The sequence below is a fragment of the Diachasma alloeum genome, unplaced genomic scaffold (assembly GCF_001412515.2).
Source record: "Diachasma alloeum isolate Michigan unplaced genomic scaffold, Dall2.0 Dall_scaffold_00270, whole genome shotgun sequence".
Taxonomy (NCBI): domain Eukaryota; kingdom Metazoa; phylum Arthropoda; class Insecta; order Hymenoptera; family Braconidae; genus Diachasma; species Diachasma alloeum.
Genome location: NW_021680409.1, coordinates 952,982 through 971,974, shown reverse-complemented (window position 1 = coordinate 971,974; position 18,993 = coordinate 952,982). Strand labels below are relative to the sequence as shown.

Here is an 18,993-nt window from a genome sequence, read left to right as displayed (position 1 = left end):
AAATTTTGTCATCACTTACTCATTTCGCGGATAAATTAGTTTTTTAATAAAAAAAATATAAAATTAACTGTTTTTTAACCTTCAGACACTGGAAAACGTAACCTATATTAATAGCAGAACGTTTTTATTGTAAACGAGCCATCACATTTAAATGGTCTAGGGAATTTCCGTCAGCCATACCCGTGTCGGTAACTTGACCCTGTCGGTAATTTGACGCTTTCGGCAGAATGACCCCCATCCAATTACTATGGTAGAATAGCTCAAAAGATAATACAAATGTTCAATATACCGGTCGAAAAATGTCTTTGATTGTTGAAATTTTGATAATCGTCCATAGTCGATAATAAAGCTATACTAGCGAAGTCATTCATGCCTTTAACCAGAGATTTTAACCAGAGATTAATCTCTGCTTTAACAACTTTCAAACTTCATGAGTTCCGTCCAGATGTCTCCCTAGGTTGCTCCTATCCCGATTCGATCGTCCCCAACCCTCAGTCTCATAGACAATCTTGTCGGCGAAATAGTCTACGGTTGTTTCGGGACAGCAATTCTCCGAAATCACAAGGCGATTGTGGTTCACAGCCATATTTTCCAATGCAGTAGTTTTGAAATTCTCCAATTCCCAGAAACTCCACAGCTCCTTCATCACGAATCACGATCAATAGGCATCATTCTCTGAACAATTTCCTAGGTAAATTAAGAACGCGTAATAGGTTAAGATAGTCACCCAAACGAAGTAAAATGTTGTCGTTTCAGGCTGACGTTCCGAAGCAGTTGACAAAACATGTCAGGAGATATAAATATGTTCGCCGAAAAGGTAAGTATAAACGAAAACGCGATCACAGGACGGATAACGATGTTGCATGCTCGATTAATTATTTGGAAGAACATAAATTGTTTGACGAAATCAATTGGTGGTTAATCATGTGCAAATAATGATTTTATTTTTTATTCAGCTCGCTTATTATTTAACTATTGTTTTCATTAACCAAGTGTCCTCTTTTGCTTTCAAGCCCAATGAATTCGGTGAGCAGAATGATAATAAAGGCGAGGAGGACGGCAAATCACCCAATGACCTGCATGTGGTATCTACCTAACCAATTTTCATTTTTCGGCTATTATTTTTTGAGCTATTCGCTGGTTACTGTAGCTTCGTCGATGCATTTCAGTGGTGAACCGACAACAGATCAATTTTTTATTGTTGAATGTGACGTCGTATGTCATGAATTAATACGACGACTTTTTTTTATCTGACGAAATTGGTGACGAAAATATCTGTTCATATTTTTTTATCAGACATTTTGTGTTGGGAATTTTGTCAGATAGGAAAAAAGACATTCATTTCATTTTCCACTAAAAAAATATGTGGAGACGTTCATTGTCAGAAATTTTGCCAAAACAAATCTCCAAATTTTTAATTAAAAAATTTATCTTATTTTTTTAGAAGAAAAATTAATGAATGAAATATCTTATTTTGGATGTGATATTTTTCGGTAGAAATTTAAATTTTCTTTCGCTGCTGACAAATTTTCAAACAAAAAATATCCCATCAAAAAATATGGAAATGTTTTTGAAATTTTTCAGGTAACAATTTTTCTTGACATGTTTCTCCAATATAAAAATTGAAAAATTTGGAAATGAAATAATGAGATGACACGAATTTATTCATCTTTAAGTTCGCTTTTTTAGAAATATTTCTCGATGTACGAGAGGTAGAAATGCTTGATGAAGACATTCTTTGTAAATGAACAAATGATGTAAAAGGGAATTATATCTAGATAACAAATGCTCCCACAAAAAAATTTCAAAAGATTTTTTTTGTTCTAAATTTTTTCAACTTCAAAAAAATCTTATGATATTTTTTTCTAAAACTGCTCATTCTCGAGATAATTAACAAAATCAAAAACAAGGTCATGGAATCAGATGAGTTCATTCACCGTTAAATTTGTTTTCTCTTTTTTAAGTCTGGATATATGGGGAATAAAGATTTTTGATGAGAACATTTCGAAGAACTCATCTTGAGAGAATTGTTGATTATTGAGGGGATTATTGATATTATTGAAATTGATCTGTTGTGGTTCATCACTTCATGAAAGCTTTATACATCGGTGTCCACGGGGAGTTACTGAGTAAAAGAGATTTTCAGCAGGAGTCTGCAACTGTTTATGGAGGCTGCGAGGGTCCTGATGCCATGTATGTGAAACTGGTGAGCAGCGACGGACATGAATTCATTGTCAAGAGGGAACATGCGCTCACCAGTGGGACTATCAAGGCTATGCTTAGTGGGCCTGGGCAGTTTGCTGAGAACGAGGCAAATGAAGTCAATTTCAGGGAGATTCCGTGAGTATTTTTCGGATTAAAATTAAGGGATCTTCTCAGTAATTTTTACCACACAACGAGAATATGCTAGCGAAGTGAATATGTCATGTAATGGTCAAGAATGGGAAAAGCAAAATTGTAAAACAAAACTCTGAGCAGTTTTATCTTTTCGTTCGTTTTGCATCCGAATGGAACCATTGTCATCGTTCAAATTCAAATTTTGGATTTTTCGTGTTAATCGACCTATTTCATGGTCCAATAAGTCCAAAAATGTAATTTTTAGATCGTATCCGTACGTATATGCATACATAAACAAATTTTTCTTCGATTGTACGCTAATGAACCGACGGAATCGAATCTTTTTGTTTCCCCTCAAATGTAGGTATTATGGAGCCCTGTCAGTCGCTATTAATTAAAATTTAATTCATTTATTAATTTTTAAAATTTTTAACATTTTTTAAATTTCTCAAAAAAAAAATTCGACAGTAACTAAAACCATTTTTGTTCCCATAAAACTCAGCTTTGTTTGCAATTCAAAGAACTTTTTTCTTTCTAGTATTTTTGTTCTTTTGTTCATCAATCTTCTTCATAAAAAATTGATGCCTTAATGAATTTTCAATTCCATTGCAGATCTCACGTGCTCCAGAAGGTGTGCATGTACTTCACCTACAAAGTTCGTTACACCAACAGCAGCACTGAAATCCCAGAGTTCCCCATAGCCCCTGAGATCGCTCTGGAGTTACTGATGGCTGGCAACTTCCTAGACTGTTAGAAAATTCAAAGAACCTACCACTAAGCAACAAAAATGAACATGAACATTGGAAAAATCTCAAAACTCGAGTTTGTGATTGAGAAAATGTGGAGCTTACTGTCAAAATGCGGAGGCCACGAATTTTTTCGTCTGTATATATTTTTCTCCTTTCCTTTTTTTCCATTAAGTGCTGATTGCATCAGTGATCGGAAGTTTTTTTTTATGATTTTCTCACGACGAGGGATTAATTCGCAGAAGACCTCAAATTCTGATCAGGGCATTGATGAAACAATTCATCTCGTGTGCGATTTCATTTCATTGCGTTATTATATTTTGTTTAGCAATCACCAACACTGAGAAGTAAGAAAATGAAACTGAAAATCCGATTTGATAAAAATAGAAAAAAGTTCAAATGACTTCATGCAAGTTCAAATACATAAAAGATTGCAAATAAAATTTTGAAAAATTAAAAAAAATATTGAGAATCTTTTGTTTTCTCTACATACCCCATTCACCTGAATAAAACCCCTTAGGGTTCAATTTATCATGAAAAATCAAATCTATATCCAGCATAATTTTTCTAAATCTTTACATTTAAACTTTTTTTGCAGTTTTTGAGGAATAACCAAAACTGAAATGATCTTCATCCCTATCTTTTTGTTTACAGAAAAGTGAATCATGTCCATAATAATTCATATAAATCTTCAAATTCGAACAGAACCTCAATGCACACGTTTACACGATGATTTGACGTTTATTTATTAACATAAACAATACAAAATAAACAATAAAAATTGGAAGTCATTAATTTTGTCTCATGATCTTCTGGTTTTATCAATTAATGCAGTTTTCAAGAATGACAAAAATAGAAACAAATATCTCTTCCCCCAATTGCATTGTTTCTTCATCTTAAAATTTGGCCTCGAATCTTTTGGAAAAGACACAAAGAATCCACATGGATTCAAATTTCCATTTCATTGAAAAAGACGAAAAAAACGTTCAATTACATTTTTTTATAATTTTATTTACACAAAAGTTTCAATTATATCCACAATAATTTATATAAACCCACAAAAATGGAAAAAAATTTATTTTTCACTCTCCATTTTCATTTGCTCCTATTCGCTTATAATCTCTTGAAATACGCAGCAAGTTTGTAAACAGCGTGTTCTAAAAAAAATTCCATAGGAATTCAAATTTTTTTAATTCTTCGAAAAAGAAAAAGACGTTAAACTATAATTTTCCACGATTTTATTTACAGAAAAGTTTAAATTATGTCCACAATAATTTATATAAATCCTTAAATTCAACCAGAACGTACATTTGAAATAATAAATTCTCAATGCACGTATTTACATGATGATTTAACACTTATAAACATAAATAATACAAAATAGGATCGTACCCATTAATTTTGTCTCATGATCCCCTTTTATCAATTAATGCAGTTTTCAGGAATGACAAAATTCTAAAGAAATCCCTCTCTCTCCCCTCATTTTCATTTATTTCTGTTCTCTTTTTCTAAATCCTTAAACTTGGCTTCTAGTCTCTTGGAATAGGCAGCCAATTTGTAAGCAGCCTGCTCCAATTTAGCGACACTGTCGTCGATTTGATTGATATTCTCCAGCACTGGCTGCAGTTTTTTGTATTTTTGATTCAATGCATCCAGAGACTGGGACACATTGCACGATATTGTCTTTAGTTCAGCGTATTTGGCTATTGCTTCTTTGTTCAATCGTTCCAGGAGACGATAGTCTGCGTGGGTTGCTGTCAACTCCTTCTGCAGGTACTCCCCAGTCTTCTGGAACATTGCGTTGGCTAGGCGACTCAGGTTGGGGTCGTGGGGGTCTAGGGCCTCGAAGGAACTTGTGCTTGTTGAGAGGGTTGTTCCACGTTTTGGAGATTCACAGCGCTGGTTTCCATCGTCCAAGTTGTCGGTTGGAAGGGCGTTCACGTGGGGGTCCTCCAAGTTGTCGTTCATTGTTGGGTTTTTGGGAAAAATTTTCTAAAAGAACAAAAGTAATGAAATAGTCATGACTTTTTAGAGATTGCTGCAACCGAGATCCATTTTTTAATTGCTAGAAATGTGAAAAAGATTGTTTTTTGATCGTTTCTAGTAATTTTTCCTTATATAGAATGGAATTGATAGAATTTCGCACTAAAAGTTTCGCTAAACAATTCTGTTCAACGATTCGGCAGCTTTTACACGCCTTTTTTAGATATAAATTGAACTTGTTTTTCACTTTAATTCTGGATGAATGGAGGAACTATTTATTTTAGATGATTAGAACGTTTTCATTGAAATCAATACCTGGGTTAATTTGCTTTCAACAAAAATATTGCTGAATTATGAGATTTATCATTTCATTTCCCCAGAAATTCAATAGAATTTCAAATCTTCGAGCAATGGGATGACGAGAATCACCTAACTTACTTGGATTTTCAATCAAAACATGAATATTCAGTACCAAATTACTCTGAGATCTCAATTGAAAATGCCAGAATATAATTACCTGAATTTTTCTCATTTCTATTCATTTTCATGAACCAATTGGACTAAAGTCCAAAATTTCCATTGATTCTTTCATCAAATTGTGAATTTTCAATGACAAAATTTTTTGAAACTTCAGTGTAATAACGACATCGTTTATATAAAAATGCGTACTTGAAGATGTGCATGTCTTAGCAATAAATTTCTCCAGTTTCTCCCCAATTCCTCTACGAAAACCGATCAATAAACGATCCCCATTCGATCCAGAATTATTCCTACCTTACCCTCAAAAATTTCAATTACATTTCTTTATAATTTTATTCACACAAAAGTTTCAATTATATCCACAATAATTTATATAAATCCTTAAATTTAACCAGAACGTACATTTGAAATAAGAAAATTCTCAATGCACGTATTTACACGATGATTTAACACTTACAAACATAAACAATACAAAGTAAGATCGAACCCATTAATTTTATCTGATGATCCCGTTTATCAATTAATGCAGTTTTCAGGAATGTAAAAAATCGAAAGAAATCCCTCCCCCCCCCATTTTCATTTACTCCTATTCCCTTCTAGTCTCGTGGAATAGGCAGCCAATGTATAAACAGCTTGTCCTAAAAAACATTCCACATAAATTCAAATTTTTTTAATTTTTTGAAAAAGAAAAAAAGACATTCAACTATAATTTTCCACGATTTTATTTACAGATGCATAATTATTCCTAGCTTACCCCCAAAAATTTTCCCCTTGTCGGGGATTGTTTGATTGGAAAAATTAGTTCAGTAAAAATTACGGAACTCACAATTCACTCACCGATTACGGAATCGACTTAGAAAATTTAAGTGACGGTATCGTAATTTTTCACAGGAGATTCGGATAAAAATTACGGAACGCTCCGGAAAAATTCTGTGATAGTTCCATAAAATTTCCTACAACCACATTTCGCTCCGGAATTACGGAAAAGACGTAATTTTTATTGAATATTCTCTCTGTGCCCAAAAACAATTCCTCTTTTATCCCAGGGCTATTATTCTGTCACCTTAGAAACGTTTCAGGCATAAATTAATACGAAAGAGGAATGCTATATTTCCATTCATTATCATGATTTCTAAATACGGCCTACAATTTTTTAATTAACAATCGGCAAATTGAAGAATTCCGAGGCACATGGACTACTGAGACTCCTGGAATAACAATTCCGGTAAATGAACTCATCAACCAAACAAAATAACGCCAGAAAAATAAATTCTTCCTCACAATTTCTCCATAAAAATCTATAAATAAACAACTCCCATAAGATCTTAGATTCAACCCCATAACAATTATATGATAGTTCTCATTTTCTCCACCCCATCCCCACAAACCTCCAATCATCAATGAATCCTCAACTGTCAGATCATTTCTTCCAAGACCAATTCGTCGTTTATCTCAGATCTATTATTCTATCACCTTAGACGTTCGTCAGACATAAATTAATATGAAAGAGGGATACTAAAACCTGTATCTTCATTCACTATCATGCTTTCTACATAAGATCTATAAATTTTTAATCACCAATCCACAAATTAAACAATTCGGAAGCACACGGATCGAGACTCTTGAAATGAAAATTCCTAAAATTAACTCATCAACCAAACAAAATATCGACAGAAAAATAAATTCTTCTTCATAATTCCTCCACAAATATCTATAAATAAACAATCCCCATAAGATCTAAGATTGAAGCTCATAACAATTATCTAATGCTTCTCATATCCTCCACCTCATCCCCACAACCCTTCGATAATAAATTAATCCCCAACCGTCAAATCATTTCCTCCAAGACCAATTCCTCTGTTATCTCAGATCTATTATCTATTATTCTACCACCTTAGACGTTCGTCACGCATAAATTAACATAAAAGAGGGATGACCTATAAATTTTTAATCAATAATCCACAAATTAAAGAATTCGGAAATACACGGATTGAGACTTCTGAAATTACAATTTTTATAAATTAATTCATCAACCAAACAAAATATCGGCAGAAAAATAAATTCTTCCTTACAATTCCCCCCAAAAAATCTCTAAATAAACAATTCCCATAAGATCTTAGATTCAACCCCATAATAATTATATGATAGTTCTCACTTTCTCTACCCCATCCCCACAAACCTCCAATCATCAATCAATCCTCAACTGTCAGATCATTTCCTCCAAGACCAATTCGTCGTTTGTCTCAGACCTATTACTCTATCACCTTAAACAATTAATATGAAAGAGAGATGCTAAATTCTGTATTTTCATTCACTATCATGTTTTCTAAATAAGCCCTATAAATTTTTAATCAACAATCCACCAATTAAAGAATTCGGAGGCACATGATTGAGACTCCTGAAATTACAATTGTTATGAATTAACTCATCAACCAAACAAAACAGTGATAAAAAATGAATTCTTCCTCATAATTCCTCCACAAAAATCTATGAATGAACAATCCCCATAAGATCTAGGATTAAATTCCATAACAATTATCTAATACTTCTCGTTTCCTCCTGCCCATCTCCGCAAATCTCCAATCATCAATCAATCCCCAATCGTCAAACCATTTCCTCCAGAAATTGCCCTCCAAGAACAATTCCTCTTTTATCCTACATCTACTATTCTGTCACCTTAGACGTTCGTCAGGTATAAGTAATATCTCGATATGAAAGAAAGACACTAAGTGTTATATCTTCTTTCACTATCAAATTTCTAAGTAAGACCTACCTATAAATGTTTAATTAATAATCTACAAATTAAAGAATTCGGAGGCACATGGATTGAGCCTCTTGAGATTACGATTTTTATAAATTAACTTACCAACAAAACAAACACCGTCTTCTTCACAAAAGAATCTCCAAATGACGTTGGAGGCTATGTTCGATTCCCGCGAGACATCACGTCCCGACTCATGCGCACTCCCCACACCATCGCCCACTGACAGCACACTGGGCACAATCAGCTGTGCCTGTCACCATTATTCACGTTTGTTGTCACTTAATAACGCCCTCGCGATAAGGAAAAACCGAAGGAAAACCACCTCCACCTCAAGTTCAGTGTCGTGGCAATCGTCTGAGCGACGATTCGCAAGCAAAACTCGTGAAAAGCCCTCGCAATGTCGATGAAATAAGAAAATTAACGGGAATATGTCTCAGCCAGACTATGAGCAGACGACCCACGACCACGCGGCCCTCCTGGTCCTCCTGAGGCCCATCGGCTCCCAGATAAAGCAGAAGACACTGCTGAGACTCTGCGAGAGGATTATCAAGAGCGGGAGTACACTCACCATCCCTGAGTCCTCTGGAGCGACTCGGGAGATTTACGTGAGGTTCGTCAAAGATCATCCGGTGGAAAACAGCGACTGGGGGGACTTTCAGACCCACAGGAAACTCCTGGGACTCTTCACGTTTGGGAAGTATGAGGATCAGACGGAGTTGAATGAACTTTGCAGGCTGCATGAGACTTTAAAGGTATATGCTGATCGTTTTAGTAGTGAAGTAAAAGCTTCAGACTTTTTGAAGCATCAGTATCAACTGAAGAAATGATGTGATTTGGATGAATTAGGGCTCATTTTGAAAGGATTTTTTCGGGGTTCAAAATGAAAGAAAAATTATTGAATTTCACTCTGCCGATCTTGAGATATCGATGGGGAAAAACGTGGAAAACTAGGGTGAACAGGCCAATTGATGGACGGTTAAGGATGTTTAGTCATTTTCAGCAAATCTTATTTTTGCTTCCGAATGGAAGCATTGTAATCGTTCAAATTTAAGTTTTCCACTTTTTGTGTTATATCGACCCATTATGATCCCAAAAGTCCAAAAATGCATTTTTTAGACTGTTTTGTACGTTCGTATGTGTGTATATAACAAACTTTTTCTTCAATTTCTCGCTAATAAATAGATGGAATTGAATCATTTTTTTCTCAAATGTAGGTATTGCTAAGGCCTATCCATCGCCATTAATTAAAATTTAATTCATTTATTATTTTTTTTAATTTTCGAATTTTTTCAAAATTCAGTTGTGACACGATAATTAAAAAATAATGTTCTAAATTCATTGAATGATGGCTTAAAAAATTCGTTGGGATGTCCTTTTGGCCGAGTTCGAAGATGAAAGCGATAGCAATAATCGTTATTTTGATTTCTGTGAAATTATTCCGAAATACCGTATTTTTCGTATTTTTCGAAAATCAGAATTTCGCAGATATCTCTGGATATTGCGTTTCAAATGAATTCAATCATAGCTTAACATGTTTTTTTCAATGCGACAATGACGACGTTAAAAGGTGGTTACAATAACTGTCTCGTTTAATTTGCTTTTTACGATAATTTTTGAAAATTTCGAATTTTTCATGAATTCCCTTGAACGTTAGCTTTCTGATGGTTCCCTTAAATGTGATGTTTCGAATGCATTCAATTATGTATGAATGAAATATTCTTGATGATATTTCATTGAAATTTTCAGAAATTTTTAGAATTTCATTAAGTGGAAAATCTAAAACAATTAGCTGGAAAGAAATTAATTCAATTCAAGAAAATCAAATAGGCTATGAATAATATACAAGGGAAAAAAATAAGCAAAATGACCATTCGGAAGCATATTGTTAATTTATTAGCAAAAACAACTGTAGTGTACGCAATACATGAGCAATTTCCCACTTGTTTCATGTTCAAGGAAAATTCTGTAATTTTTTTGGCTGATAGCAGAACATATGAAACTAATTTCTTTGATGTTAAATAAAAATTACTCGCAACAGTCTCGCCCGAAATAAATAAACAAATTTTTCTTTATACACGGGCTCTTATGGGATTTATATTGAAATTTACAATTCACCTACTAGAAAACTCTAAAAATAGAAATAAACATAGAAGGTAATGTGTAAAACTATACTGAATCGAATGGCCAGAGAAAAATTGGGGGTACCCGGGCAAAAAGAGAAAATATTTAAAAGATTCTATCCCATATCAGCGCACGTTGGCGCATACGTTTGCAAAATCAATTTTTTTTCAATACTTGCGATAAACATCCTTAAAAGAAATTCAAGTTTCGTGGTGGGATCTAAAATAAAAGAATCACCTGAATGGAGATATGATGGCTTCCATACCTTTTAGAATGTTTTAATTAACAGAAAAAAAATATTTCAAGTGAAAATAACAAAACAAAGAATAATTAGGGGAGGGTGCGTGGGGCAATGTTAATTGTGGGACGCCAGATTTAAATAATGAATTGAATTGCATCAATCCTACTGTTCCGACTTCATTTGAAGTTTATAAAAACGAACATATTGTCATAAGACGCGTCATAGGAGATGTAAGGGAACGCAAAAAAGGGGATAAAATGGATACTTCGATTTCTTCTTCAATTTCTTATGTTTCAATAATATTATTCAATTTCCGAAACACTAGTCATGATGTGATTTTCAAATTGAAAAAAAAAAGTCATTTTTTACTTTCGTCGTCGGGGGTGGTAAACCAAATTTTTCTTTGCTCATTTATCCTCCCCTTCCCCATTGTTTTATGGTGATTTCGTTTGTGAGTAGAAAAGTATTTTACAAATTTCACAAATGGACAAAAGGTCAGCTGTATAGGGCGTGCAATTATTCATTGAAAAAATGAATAATTTCAAAATTATTTCAGTAGTAAATCAGGAAATCCAAAGCTACTCTATATTTCAAACTCCAGTGTAAAATTTAATAGAGTTGTATTTTATTTATTCATATTTCTTCGAACATCTCTAATTTCTCTCTATAAAAAGATACACGATTCTATTAGAAAATGCCTGTTGTCAATTTTTTTGACTTTTGAATAGGATCAACTTTTTCGGGTGTCCATTGTACCGCACTCTTGAATAATTTTTCGGTTGTGGACTTTGCAAAGAATCTATTTAAAAAAATTGTATTATTCACAATTTTTTGGGCGTCCATTTTAGCCAATCCTATACAAAATTTATCAGGTGTCCAAACTACCTAATGGAACAACTGTTTAAAAATTTAAATTTTGAAAAAAAAATTTTTACCAAACTGTAAAAGATACTTGGATATCCTTAAACTCGAATTTTCAATGAAAAGACTGCGAAAGCTCTAATGAAAAATCATGCAAAAGGGAAGATTATAACTCCTTTAGCGCCGCTATTTGACTACTTGACATATTTTCCGTACCATTCTTCCTCAGGAATACGGCAAAAATGAAGGAAAAATTCCCTCTCAATTAGTTTTTGGGATATACCTAAGCCTTTCAATCCTTATTTTTCAAGATACGAACATTTCCATAAAGTTTCGTATAGATACTCCACATACAAATTCATACACACATTCCCACATTTGAATTCAATGATTATATTTACAATATCAAAACAACAAAACTCTATTTTAATAGAATTTTTTTTGTTGGAGATTTTTTTGATTGAATTTTTTTTCTGCAAAAATTGCAACAACAATCGCAAAAGTTCAGTCAACAAAATCTGCAACAGAAGAATTTTCCTCAGTCAAAAGCCCATTGAACCAAGGCAGTGTCACCCTTGTGACCTTAGCGATTCCTTTTTTTTATGACTCTTGTGACCCTCGTGACCCTTGTGACTTCTTTTTTTTTATGACTCTGTGACTTCGTGGCCTTACTGACTCTTTTTTTGTGAGCGTTGTGACCTCACCTTAAGTTGGGAGAGCACCTGATACATAATTAGAAGGTCTCGGATTCAAATCCTAGTCTGAACTTTCAAATTTTTTCAGTAAATTTGCCTTGTTAACTAATATTGAGAATTATTTCGACTCCCCCCATACCTACTCCAAAATCCTATCCAGCAATATCCAGTGATGCCACAAGATGTGGAACGCTATATAAAGCTCCGTCTTCTGTGAAGAATCTCTATAATTCAGGAGAAATAATGGAGATGGATTTTTTTCATTATTTTTCCCGTAATCCCGGCGAAATAAGGTACGGAAAACATAAGTTAAATCGTCGCGCCAAAGGAATTGTAATCATGCCATGCAAAAAATTGCATCCCCAATTTTTTCCCTCGGGATGAGCTCCCATTCGCCAAACGTCTCACATTTCACCACATCCCCCCCTCCCCACTTCAACAGGTAAAATACATGTCAACCCTCTACGATTCCCGAGCGATTCTCTTCGGACCAGCGGAGTCCCCCACAGTAAACGAGCCCCCAAAAGATTTCACGACCCCCTCAAACTTCAAGACCCGAGCCGCCTTTTACGGGGACGACCAATGTCCCACCCTTGAATCTCAAGTAATTGATTGTCTGCACTCCCTCTTCTGGATTCTCGAGGCCCAGAGGCTAAAGAGATCCAGAGAGAAGATAGACCGCGTACCGCTGCTGATGGCCGCCTTCGAAAAGAAAGACTTCATAGGTCTGGACCTCGAGTCCAGGAACAACCGGAAACGCTGCTTCGGCAGGATGACAAAACACCTGGGGGACCTCTGCCTCCAAGCGGGTCTGTGTGCAGACGCTCTAAACAACTACACCTCCGCCGTAGGCATCCTGCAAGGGGTCAACGACTGGCTGTGGCTGGGGGCAGCCTACGAGGGTCTCTGCGCAGCCTCCTCCCTCGTCCTCTACCCCAACCTCCGGAGGAACCTCCCCCTCCAACGAAACTCCTCCCTGCAGGAAGGATCTCCAGGCAAGAATCGACGCGGCTCGCAGCCCCTGCCAGCCCTTCCCCTGCCCCCCTCAATCGAAGAGCTCAAAGTCCAGATGCCACACATCCTCCCACCTGAAGATATCCCCGAGAAGTACTCCAAAGCGATTGTCCACTACAGCAAGTACCAAAACGCTGGTATAATCGAGACTGAGGCGAGTTTCAAAGCCACCAGAATCTCAATCGAGCAGAACTGCACGATCCAAGCGGCATCCTTCCTCAACAACGTCGTCTTCAACAACATCGACTGGAGTGAACAGGAGAAGATCGACAGATTCACGAAGCTCTCGGAGCTGTTCTCAACCATCGGCTTCGCCCGGAAGGCCTCCTTCTGCATGAGATTAGCAGGAACTAGACACATCTCCCAGAAAAATCCGAACCCCGACTGGCAGCAGTGCTACAACCTAGTCCTGCAGTCCTGCCCAGGGTTCAAATTGTCCTTGGACCCTGCGGAGATGCCAAGCAATCGTAGGCGAGGCTGGCCGGCGATTCAGATTAAGATCATCAACGAACTGATTGTCGCTGCAAACAGAATGGGAAACCTTGCTCTGGCCACCAGACACATGACCTTTCTCCTTCAGACGATGTTCAATTACCTGACGCCGTCTGAACGACGAGATGCCGCGCTGCAATTGCAGAGCGTCGCACAGCAGTGTGAGGGCGCCCCGGTGCTTCTTGTTCTCCCATCCGGAATTGTCATTCCCCCGGCGAATCTGACGAACATTCCGAGGACGAGATCGTTTGTTTTGAAGAATCTCCAGCCCCACCTCCAGCCGCAGAAGATCGAGAGGGTCAAGGAGGATCACGGACCCTTCCTCTTCACGCCCATCAATTTTGGATCCTTGGAGAGACGGACTAAGTCGAAAAGCAAAGTTGATTACCTGTGGGTTGAGGGAGACGTCTGTGAGGTGTCGCTGCAACTGGTCAATCCTCTTCCGTTCGAGCTGAATGTCTCTAATATGAGACTGTTGACGAATGGAATCGTCTTCGATCCTCTTCCAGAGAGCATCACACTCCCCGCTGAGTCCGGACCCATCGCGGTCACCCTCGCGGGGACTCCGAAGGAGATCGGGGAGCTGGAGATCTTGGGGTTCAGTACTCATACGCTAGGCGTCAAATCGAATTGCAGATTGAGGAGCATGGAGGGCATGCCCCATCCTCAGTACTCTGTGGAAGTTGTTCCTAGTCTACCGAAGATCGACGTGGCGACCAGTCTTCCCCAGACTGCGAGCTTCTCGTCTGGCGAGAATATCGTCACGAGCGCTAGCATATCTCTTTACGGGGGTGAGAGTGCAGAATGCACCATCACCATTACGAATGTTGGACAGGTGCCCATAGAGATGATCGAGGTCTCCATTAAGTCGGCCCTGGACGCATTGACAGAGTCCAGAGTCTTCAAGTGGAGTGATGAGAACCTGAAGACTCAGCTGCCTCTCCAGTCTGGGACTTCAGCCAGTCTCACGCTTTATCTTTACGCTGACACGAACTTTGTCGTGCCGAATAATAAGATGAATAGCTCTTTTGGGAAGGGTTCTCTGGGGAATTCCTTGGGGAACTCTGGGAGCAAGTCCTTGCCGTCGAGACTGACGCCGTCCCATCACACAAAGAGGCAAAGCGGACTGACTTCCTCCATGCGCTCCGCGTTGAGCTCACACTCCTCCAGTTCTTCGAGCTCGGGGAATTCCCGAGTTTCGAAACTAGCGACGCCTGTGGTGGCGTCCAACATCACTGAGGGACAGCTGAAGATAAGGTATTCTGGGGCGAAGGGGCTGACCGCTGGGTTCTGCAGGGTCTCAAGTGTCTTCATTACTATTGAGATGCTGCCCAGTGTCCAGATCACCAGTTGGGATGTACTTCCGGCTGAAACTCCCTCGCAGTTCTATCTCGTACTCGATGTCACTAATATGACTAATCATGAGATGGAGCTGCATTACACGCAGAGCAAGTGCATCTATATGGAGGGGAGGGAGTCCTGCAGGATCCCAGTGCCAGCGAACAGGTGTCCTTTGAGCAAGCTTGCGGTGATGAGTGAGGGGGAGCTGCAGAAGATTTGCGCGGAGCATATTGCGGGCCTGGTGGACCTCAAGTGGCAGTTGCTGGGGACTGATGCTACGGGGAAGGCGGGCATTGCGGGGATCTCTTTCACGCAGGATATGCTAGATCTTGTGAGGATGAGTCCACTCCAGTGGGGTAAGGACTGTTTTTTTAAGGATTTTTAATGGTTTTTATTGATATGGGAAATCGGGGGAAATTAGAGTCTACAAGAAATTACGGATCAGAACAATTCAAGATGCTTTTTTTGTCTAGTTGACGGTCAAATGGAGGGTCAAATGACCTTGGACGATGTGTCGGGTCAAGGGTCGAATGACCCTTTTTGATCCTTCTATTTTTCTGTTTTTAGTTGGGATTTAAATGGTTTTGAAGCTCAAAAAATTTTTAAGGATGTTTGGGTTGAGGGTCAAATCGTCTTAAGGGTCAAAGGACCTTTGGCGAGGTGTAGGGTCAACGGTCAAATGATCCTTTTTGATCCTTCTGTTTTATAATTTTTAGTTGGGGTTTGAATGGATTTGAAGCTCAAAAATTTTTTAAGGATGTTTGGGTTGGGGGTCAAATCGTCTTAAGGGTCAAAGGACCTTTGGCGACGTGTAGGGTCAAGGGTCAAATGACCCTTTTTGATCCTTCTATTTTATAATTTTTAGTTGAGGTTTGAATGGTTTTGAAGCTCAAAAGACCCTTGAAGAGGTTTATGGTTGAGGGTCAAATCGTCTAAGGGTCAAAGGACCTTTGAAGACGTGGAGGGTCAAGAGTCACTTGACCCTTTTTTGATACCTCTGATTTTGATTTAGTTTTTAGTTCAGGGACAATTGGTGTTGAGGGTCAGGCGCCATTTAAAAACGTTTGGAGTAGTTGAGGGTCAAAGTACCCTTTTCCTGATCAATTCATTAGACCCTTAAGGCCTTTTGTTCTTAAGGATATCCAAGTAATTTGGCTACTTTTTTCTTCAATGAATGCTTCTCTACTTTTGTAGTCGAACATCGGAGCTTTCATTTCAACCCCATTTCACCCTAAGTCTTCGGATATTTTACAATGATTTTATTATTCAAACTTTGCAGGTCTGAATTTGAATCTCGATATTGAATCGCTAGAAAATATTTTATCTGAAAAAAATCTGAAAAATAATTCGAGACTTTACTTTTGGAGGAGGATGAAATAAATAAAAATTGCAATTTTTGAAAACTACGAGCATTTTATGTAAATAATTTATAAAAAATCAATTTTCTATCATAAAAATAATTTGTTTGGAATCGTAACAAATTTATACTTATTCAGAATTTTACCAGAAATCGATTACATAGCTAACAAAATAAGGTTTCCGAAAGTTTAAACAATTACAATTATTTATTTATAAACAACGGATGTTTTATAATAATAATAATTCTGTCCAAGATATAATTTTAATGACGCTGAATGTTCACAATTCTTTTCAACTTTTTCTCAAATAATTTTATTGACAAACTTGATGATGGAAAATGATTGAATCTGCAGGGTGGTCTATACCAAATTGTAAAAGATCCTTGGATATCCTTAAACCTTAGGACCATTCGACTCACAACTAGAAACCAAAAAAAGTCTCTTGAATTGTGCAATTTTTCGAGTAAAATAGTCGTTTTTCCTGGTGTTTCTTAAAAAAATATAGGACATAACAATTTCCTTGACATCGTTGAATATGTTCTTCTTGCAGAGGTAATCATCAATGACACTGCCGTCAAACCACAAGACGAAATAACATGCGGATTAGGAGAATGCGTGAGCATAGGAGTTGGTGTCTGCAATGCTCTGGAGCATCCCCTCAGTGACTTGAGTTTATCGATCAATTTCTATCAGGATCATCACAATGGAGTTAACAATTATCGATTGGACACGAGATTATCAATTGCCGGGGCCAACAAAGTCATGCTTCCAACGGTAAATAAAATTTTTTTTCTTCTGAGAATAATTCAATATTGAGGAAAATTTTTGGAAAATCATCTCAAGTGGAATTAACGAGAAAAATCATCGTTTTAGTTGCAGGAATATGGAAGAGCCTATCACGAGTGTCGTGTCGTATTCTTCACAGCTGGACAGTACAAAATAGATATTCAATGCAGTAGTCAAAAAACAATTTCCAATTCAAGCAGCATATGTTCGGATATCATGAATGCAGGCCACATTTGGAGGTATATACCACCAATTGAAATTGCTGTAGATGATTCATAATGTTAATAGTGATTGTTTATTGCCGTTGAAAGTGTCATCACAATTATTGCCTGTGAAAATATTTATAAGCTTAATAAAGATGATTTTCTAAAATTACAATATCTCACTTTTTTTTACAAAAGCGAGCAAGGCACAATCAGTTGCATTAAATCTTCAATTTTTTGCTGCTGAATGGAAGCATTGGAATCGTTCAATTTTTGAATTTATTAATTTCGCTTGGAAATGATGTAGCTTGATCTAAAAGATAAAAATACGAAGTTTAATCATCATGTGTATCCATCTAGTTGTCAACTTTTAAAAAATCGAATGAATAGATGACTAAAATAATTCCAAAAAACCTGTTATTTTGTCAGATTATAGATATTTGAGGATTAACTCTGTGCTCAAGTTCAGTCCAATCGATTTTGAGAAATCGGCATTTGTTTTACAATATTTTTTGCAACTATCTCGAAAACTACTTGACAAATTTCAATTTTTTTCATTTTAAAATATTCGTCTGGGCGCCTTCTATTTCAATCAGTAAAAAAATATATACTTGTTCATTCAAAATTTTCGAAACATTTCAATTTTTCGTTTTTTCACTTGAAATCCTTGTACGCACTCTCATTTTTTTTAAAAGTGAACATATCAACTTGTTTCAAATTAAAACACTAATTTAAACGAATAACTGAAAGTGTTTACACTTTCAGTTATTCGTTTAAAATCTTCGAAATTATCCATAACAATTTCCTATAAACTCATAATCTATAAACAAAATTCGAAAAATCTAGGTAATTCGCATTTTATTCAACATCCTCCATAATTCCATATCTCCCCTATAAGCGACCCCCAGGAAATGTCCATAAAATATATTTTAACTTGTATCAAAAAGTTATCCTAAAGAGATCTGAATGATACAAGATAAATTGTATCCAGAGATAGACATTATCATAAATTATCATTACCATTAATTTCATACATACTCAATCAAGTAATAGAACTTCACAATTTTCAATTATTAAATTAATCAACAATTGAATATTTAAATTCCTAATTATTTTATCAATCAATAATCGAATTCGGAAGAATGGCGATTATCTGATAATCACTTGTAATACCACAAGAGCTTCAAAATTATCGGGTATTTTCCGATAGGTTCGTTTGTATGCAGGGAACCTTGAGGAAAATGCCCGATTAATTTTGAAGCTCGTGTGGTATTCGGGGGATTATTTTTCCAATCCAAATGTCGGGCAATATAATTGGACGAGACGAAACTCACAATTGAGAAACGAAAATTGTATAATTAACACTCATTTCGAATAAAAATCCTTGGATTATCACAATTGAATTCAATCTGTCAGTTTGACGAGGGGTTAATTCGACTGCATGATGTTTTGTTTTTTATATAGCAACTACCAGAGAAAATTATCAAAAAATTATCAGTTGAAAACCCTGTAACTTGTACCACGTGATGTCGAATGGGCCAATTATATTGCCCGATATTTGGGTTGGAAAA

At 36.6% G+C, this 18,993-nt stretch overlaps 3 protein-coding genes across 7 annotated transcripts; 2 read left to right on the top strand and 1 right to left on the bottom strand.

The window, feature by feature from the left end:
- The first annotated feature begins 85 nt into the window (after positions 1 to 85).
- LOC107037781 (elongin-C) lies at positions 86 to 3,772 on the top strand. 5 transcript variants are annotated; one of them, XM_015256522.1, is made up of 6 exons: positions 86 to 205; positions 446 to 691; positions 757 to 817; positions 1,014 to 1,085; positions 2,147 to 2,340; positions 2,950 to 3,770. In XM_015256522.1, exons 3-6 carry the CDS (start codon positions 785 to 787, stop codon positions 3,089 to 3,091), a joined length of 441 nt encoding a protein of 146 aa, XP_015112008.1. In that variant the 5' UTR covers positions 86 to 205; positions 446 to 691; positions 757 to 784; the 3' UTR covers positions 3,092 to 3,770. The 5 variants fall into 5 exon arrangements, with proteins under 5 accessions (XP_015112008.1, XP_015112009.1, XP_015112011.1 ...); XM_015256523.2 differs by lacking the exon at positions 86 to 205 and having other exon boundaries at positions 401 to 691; positions 2,150 to 2,340; positions 2,950 to 3,772; XM_015256521.2 differs by lacking the exon at positions 86 to 205 and having other exon boundaries at positions 414 to 691.
- A 532-nt stretch (positions 3,773 to 4,304) lies between these two features.
- Positions 4,305 to 8,533, bottom strand: LOC107037780 (biogenesis of lysosome-related organelles complex 1 subunit 2). Its single transcript, XM_015256520.2, has 2 exons — positions 8,413 to 8,533; positions 4,305 to 5,075 (listed from the first exon to the last, which is right to left on the bottom strand). The coding sequence occupies exon 2, from the start codon at positions 5,049 to 5,051 to the stop codon at positions 4,569 to 4,571; it is 483 nt and encodes a 160-aa protein (XP_015112006.1). The 5' UTR covers positions 5,052 to 5,075; positions 8,413 to 8,533; the 3' UTR covers positions 4,305 to 4,568.
- On the top strand, positions 8,531 to 17,591 carry LOC107037779 (protein brunelleschi). Its single transcript, XM_015256519.2, has 4 exons — positions 8,531 to 9,062; positions 12,671 to 15,431; positions 16,984 to 17,207; positions 17,307 to 17,591. Exons 1-4 carry the CDS (start codon positions 8,739 to 8,741, stop codon positions 17,496 to 17,498), a joined length of 3,501 nt encoding a protein of 1,166 aa, XP_015112005.1. The 5' UTR covers positions 8,531 to 8,738; the 3' UTR covers positions 17,499 to 17,591.
- Positions 17,592 to 18,993: the final 1,402 nt, after the last annotated feature.

Excerpts from the sequence above, each read along its gene's own strand:
- LOC107037781 (XM_015256522.1), top strand. The coding sequence starts at position 785 with ATGTCAGGAGATATAAATATGTTCGCCGAAAAG. Across the intron at positions 818-1,013 it reads TAAATATGTTCGCCGAAAAG|CCCAATGAATTCGGTGAGCA; the intron begins GTAAGTATAAAC and ends TTTGCTTTCAAG. Across the intron at positions 2,341-2,949 it reads GTCAATTTCAGGGAGATTCC|ATCTCACGTGCTCCAGAAGG; the intron begins GTGAGTATTTTT and ends ATTCCATTGCAG.
- LOC107037780 (XM_015256520.2), bottom strand. The coding sequence starts at position 5,051 with ATGAACGACAACTTGGAGGACCCCCACGTGAACGCCCTTCCAACCGAC.
- LOC107037779 (XM_015256519.2), top strand. The coding sequence starts at position 8,739 with ATGTCTCAGCCAGACTATGAGCAGACGACCCACGACCACGCGGCCCTC. Across the intron at positions 9,063-12,670 it reads GGCTGCATGAGACTTTAAAG|GTAAAATACATGTCAACCCT; the intron begins GTATATGCTGAT and ends CCACTTCAACAG. Across the intron at positions 15,432-16,983 it reads GATGAGTCCACTCCAGTGGG|AGGTAATCATCAATGACACT; the intron begins GTAAGGACTGTT and ends TTCTTCTTGCAG.